The 6,000-nt window shown below is 43.9% G+C and overlaps 1 protein-coding gene across 1 annotated transcript in view; it reads right to left on the bottom strand.

Moving 5' to 3' along the window:
- Window positions 1-531: 531 nt before the first annotated feature.
- Window positions 532-6,000, bottom strand: part of TMEM233 (transmembrane protein 233) — a 41,518-nt gene continuing 36,049 nt past the window's right edge. Inside the window, exon 3 of the mRNA XM_082416906.1 lies at window positions 532-2,571. Within this exon, the coding sequence (XP_082273032.1) occupies window positions 2,565-2,571 (7 nt within the window). The 3' untranslated portion in view covers window positions 532-2,564. The remainder of the gene's footprint in view (window positions 2,572-6,000) is intronic.

The following is a 6,000-nucleotide window of genomic DNA, read 5'->3' as shown; positions in this document are numbered from 1 at the left end:
GGGAGGCGTTCTTAATAATGCTGAACACCAAGATCCAGCCATACCTGAAGCTACCCCTGGAATTTTCAGTTATATGATCAAGTAAACTCTTTTTTCTGTAGCCTTTTTTTTTTTTTTTTTTGTCATTGGCTGCTAAAAGCGTCCCCTGGCTCTTGGCCAATGTGTTTCCTAACTGTGCTTTTTGGAGTGGAGCAGGGGCGATCTCAGCCTTGCAGGAGGTCGCAGAGAAGACTGTCATCACACTTCGTCAATATTAAAGTTCGCTGCCAGGCCCTGGGGGCCCAGAAAAAAATCAGACCCTCATCTTGATCCCAGAGGTCTCAGTGGCTTTAGTGGGACCAACACTTTTAATGCCTCCCAGAAGGGCGTTTCAGGCCATGAGTTAGATCTGAGTTGACACCTCTCTAGCCCCACCCTCAGCCTCTCTATGGTCCTCCCTATAGGCTGAGGCTGGGATGAATGAACCCGTTTCCATTATGGGAGTCTCTAGAAGGTTGGGAACCCCAAGAAAACACAATGTATACACCATGGTAAACAGGCTTTCTTAAAACCATTTTTATTCTGCCTCTCAGCAACACTTCATTTGATTTGGGTAAAAGATCAGGGACTCAAATACAAACAAACAAAAAACAAGGTGTGAGAAACAGAAATCAGGATCCCATATACTGGAATGATGCCAGGATCTCTGTGTGCTGAGAACTGGTGTCCCTGATTCATGTCCTCCTGGGACAAGTGTTGGCTCGTGACGGACATCTGGGAAAAATGACAGGTGGAATCTGGCGTCCATCAGTGTTTATTTTTTGCGAGGGTCCAGGATTTTTAACAAATGCCTGAGATTCACAATATCTAAGAACAATGCTTTGTATAGCACTTAGAATTTCCCTCCAGGGGCAATCATATCTATCATGGCGATGAATTCTCATAATAACACTCTGAGCTAAGTAGGCAGGCGTTCTTATCTCCATTTTCTAGATGAAGAAATTTGAGGCACAGAAGGCTAATAAGAAACTTGCCTAAAATCAGCTTGCATAGCTAGTTAGTGGCAAAAAAGGCTTTGGAACTCAGGTGTTTTGACTTAGCCTCTTGTTCATTCACTTAGAATAAGCTGCCTTTTCTCTTGCTTAGGAAAGTTATTTTCACTATTTCTAATATTAGTGTTTGAAGTTATTTTTTTTTGAAGTTATTTGTGACATATATACCTATCACCTGTTGTGTTAACCACTTAATATTTTCTTTGAGTCCACTTCCTTTTCTTAAGTAAATGTATTTGAACAGAAAACAATGTCCCTAAGTAGACAGCTATAAATGGAAGGTAATTAATAAAATACATAGAATGAAAACAAAAGCCAGTAAGTTATTAAATTCTATCTAAACAAAAGACTTTGAACCTGAGGCCTGCTCTTTCTTTATTAAGAAGGAAAAAGAGCCAAAGGATCAGAAAGGTGTAAAGGACCCGTGAGCACTACACAGAGACTTTCTCTGAGCTGTAATCAGGATTGAAAAAGAATAGAAAAGGGCAAATGTTCTTTGTGATTCAGTGTCACTTAATGTTGTGGCTTTAAATGACTTAAAAATTATCTTTGTGTACCACCAGCGGTATGTCTTGCACACGGGGTTAGCGTCTTCTGGAAGGCAGAATAATGGTGGCCTTGTTAAACCCGTACAGTCACACCTAAAGGGTTTACATTTGACAGAAAATAAATACAGTGGGTGGCATTTCCAGGTGGCATCCAGGAAAATCAAAGATCTTGCCTGAGACTTGCTAAAGAGAGAAAGAGGAGAGAGAGAGATTGAATAAAAGCACATTCCATAAACACAGCCAGTATATTCCCAAAACTGGGATGGGAAAGGTGGCCGTGGACCTAGAATTGACCACTAAGTACATTCTCAGAATCTAAGTGAAAAGTGTGGCTGTGGTCAAGTTCACCCAGGGTGGATGCAAGGAAGGGGTCGGTGGGAGGGAGTTACAAAAAGTGAGATCAAGACAAAAGACCAGAAAGCTCCTTCATCTGAGTCTTCAAAGATGGGACGGTGAACTCTGGGGAACTGATGGAGGAGGAGCTACTGAAGATTGAAGCGAAGCTGCAACATGTAAAAATCAAAGGAAACAATCCACAAATTCAGCTCTGTTTGGTGACTTTAAACATGCTACAAACGTGCTCAACATCGCAAACACCAGCGTCCATTGCTCCTCCCAGAACCTCCCTCTCCTTCCGGACCTGGACCCCCCTCCCCCATGAGAAGTAATGAGATTTTCTGAGGCTTATCTCTGGAGAAGAGGAATGGACACATGGACACAATGGCTTCTGATAAACTGAAAGAGTGAGACTTGATTTTCTTTCTTAAAAAGAAAAAACAATGACTCTAGCTGACCTGGCTTTGCTGCCTGGTTTTCCTAAATTTTGGACATTTTTTTTTTCTTTTCATTATTAGTTCATTTGCCAGGGAGAGTCCTGGAGGAAAAGATCTCACAGTCTGAAGTCAAGGATCCATTCCTCAGAAACTCCTTTGGGGTGTGTGTGGATGAGGTCCGTCGTCCATGCTCCTGGCTGACTGCTGGCTGCTCAGATACTGTGTGTACAAGAGATAAAGTGAGGGGGGTGGGGTGGGGTGGGGAGGGAGGGGGGAGGGAGAGAGGGAGGGAGGGAGAGAGGGAGGAAGGGAGGGAGGGAGGGAGAGAGGGAGGGAGGGAGAGAGGGAGGGAGGAAGGGAGGGAGGGTGGGAGGGAGAGAGGGAGGGAGGGAGGAAGGGAGGGAGGGAGGGAGAGAGGGAGGAAGGGAGGGAGGGTGGGAGGGAGAGATGGAGGGAGGGAGAGAGGGAGAGAGGGAGGGAGGGAGAGAGGGAGGAAGAGAGGGAGGAAGGGAGGGAGGGTGGGAGGGAGAGATGGAGGGAGGGAGAGAGGGAGAGAGGGAGGGAGGGAGGGAGAGAGGGAGGGAGGGAGGGAGGAAGGGAGAGAGGGAGGGAGGGAGGGAGGGAGGGAGAGAGGGAGGGAGAGAGGGAGGGAGAGAGGGAGGGAGGGAAGTAGGGAGAGAGGGAGGGAGGGAGGGAAGGAGGGAGAAAGGGAGAGAGGGAAGGAGGGAGGGAGAGAGGGAGAGGGGGAGAGAGAGAGAGAGAGAGAGGGAGGGAGGGAGGGAGGGAGGAGAGCCTCGTCACCGAGGGCTTCCTTCTTAAAGGGCAAGTACTCTAATTCAACCAGTGCTGAGGTGCACTAGCAGGTCTGCACTCTTTTGAGTCTAAGCACTGGCTTCTGTTTGAGAAACATTTTATTTGGAAACATACTATGTTTTAAGTGTGGCACATGCAGAAAACCCCAAACGATGCAGATGTAGGCATACTCATGGTTCGTGAGTCTTTCTGAATCTTATTCTCCTCCTCAAGGGTTAGTAGCACTGTTAGCATTGGGGGTGCATCCTCCAGGCATTTTCCTCTACATTTAAATCCATAAATATTCACTTAGAAATCGTTGTGTGTGTGTGTGCATGTGCGTGTGCATTTATTTATTTAAACTCATTCATTCATTTATTCAATAAATATTTATATGCCAGGCACTGCTCTAGGTGCTGGTGTTAATAACAATACCCAGCAGTTCCTACCATGTGCCAGGCACTGTGCTTTATACAATTTAGTCTTCACAGCCCTATGAGGTAGGTACTGTTTTATCCTCATTTTATAGATGAGAGAACTGAGGCACAGATTGGTTAAAAGACGTGCCCAAAGGCACACAGCTACTTAGATTTAAACCCCAATGGTCTAGCTTCACGGGAAGCACCCTTAAATGTTATGCTCTATTATTATGGGCAATGACAGAAATGAAATGAAAATGTTCCTGGAGTTTTCATTCCAGTAGGAGGAAGCAGACCATTTTATATATATATAAAATATATATTTTATATATTTATATAAAAATTTATATGCATATATAAAACTTCTCAGGGAGAAGTAAATACTCGGAAGAAAAGTAAAGTTGGTTAAGGGGACACAGGGAAGAGGCGTGGGGCTGTGGGTGCTATTTTAGAGAAGCTGGTCAGGGGTAGCCTCTCTGCTAACTAACATATGAGCAAGCATCTCAAGGAGAGATGGGAACAAGCCATGTGAATACTGGGAGGAAGAAAATTCTAGGTAGAGGGGCCAGCAAGTGCAAAGGCCCTGTGGCATACTTCTATTGCTCAAAGAAGAGAGAGGAATTCAATGTAGCTGAAGTGGAGGAGTGAGGGGGAGAGTCCTAGGAGATGAGGATGGAGAAGCAGCAACCAGAGCCTCTGGGGCCTTATAAAGCCACAGTAAGGGAGATACTTCCATGTTTAAACTGCAGTGTATTATTCCATCCTATGAATGAACCACTGTGTATTTAACCATTTTCCTGCTGATGGACATTTAGGTTGTTTCAAGCTTTCCCCTATTTCGAACGGAGCTTCAGTGAACATCATTGCACATCCTTGATTCTCATCCCTAGGCTGCACATCAGAATCATCTGTAGGGCCCTAAAACCTACCAATGTCCTGCCCTATCACTGGAGATTCTAACTTAACTGGTCCAGGGTGCGCCCTGGGCACTGGTGATTTTAATGTGCAGGGAGGAGAACTACTGTTTTACATGCCTTTTTGTGACACTGAAAAGCAGAATTGCTGGGTGGGCAGGCACATAAATTTTAAAGTTTAATAGATACAACCAAATTGATCTCCCAAAAGACTGTCCCAATTTACAGTTCCACAGACAGTGTGGTATACAATTCTTCACACTCTCACGCACCTTGACATTATCCATCTTTTAAATTGTTTCAATCTGGCAGCCGGAAAAATAAATTATATATATATATATTAGTATTTTGTTGTTGCTTTAATTTGTGTTGCCCTGGTTACTGAAGAGGTTGAACATCTTTCTCTTTCCTTTTTAAAAAGTTCTTTCTTTATTCTTCTTTCTTTTAAAAACATTATTTTTTTGAACATCTTTTTCATGTTTATTCTGATTTTTTCATCAATGTCCCACCAGCTTACAAACTTTTCAAAGCAAAAATCTGTCCATTGTTGATGACTTTGGTCTTACTTGTCTGTACTGCAACTTATCTGAACCAACAAAGAAAGCCCTTCTGATCTTCTGGAAACAGGTAATGTTCCCCATTTTTCATCATGGAATCATAAAAATTCTCTGAAGACACATCCTGTGCGAAACAATCACCAAGAAGCCTTACACCAGCCAATAATATAGGGAATAAGACAGATTTGCTTTTATGTTTTTGCAAGACCAACTTCTTGCTTCTTATCCCCCTTGAGATATATGCTTAAGTATATATGTAAGTAAGTATATGCTTACTTCCCACTCTAATGCAAAGGGAGGATATTTTGAGGCCAGGAAAGGACCTTTCCAGTCTGTTTGTGAGACAGAAGCTTTGCCGTACAGAATGGGTTAACATCTACTAACTCTGAACCTGCTAATGGGAGATAGTCCTGGGATCCTTAAACTTAGAAGTCAAGTTCTTCCTTAATGGAACTTTGGAACAGGAAGTCTCTTATTGCTAAGAATGACAAACATTTTTAATACATGGTGGGAGTGTGCCTAGCTGTTTAGGTACCTACAAGAATGCCCAGAGATGTAAGGTCAGTGGAATTGCAATGTATGTGCGTTTACAGAAATCAACTATTCATGTTCCTCAAAGAGAAAAAAGCGACCGTTTAAATGGAGCTTCTGGCCACCAGGTCACGCGACACTTATGAGTATGAATGGGTACAGGGCTCCCACTGAGCTCGGAGTGTGGTTCCAGTGTTTAAACATACGACACAAATGTCCCTGCTGAATCTGTCACAGGTGAGACCTGTGCTTTGTGAAACATGACTAGAGCCACCTCACCTTGCCTGAATCCTCAGACACCAGCAGAAAGTAAGTCTGTAGACTTGCTGATTTAGGCTGGGGGTGTGAAGGAGCAGGGTCAATAACCAGACGGATGCAATACTTCAATGTTCCACCTCCGTGATTCATTTCTCCACCTTCCCCAGTAACCTGCGG

Source organism: Balaenoptera physalus (genome assembly GCF_965194825.1).
Source record: "Balaenoptera physalus genome assembly, chromosome: 12".
NCBI classification, from domain to species: Eukaryota; Metazoa; Chordata; class Mammalia; order Artiodactyla; family Balaenopteridae; genus Balaenoptera; species Balaenoptera physalus.
Note: the sequence above shows the minus strand (reverse complement) of the source record. Positions and strands in the feature narration are given on the sequence as shown.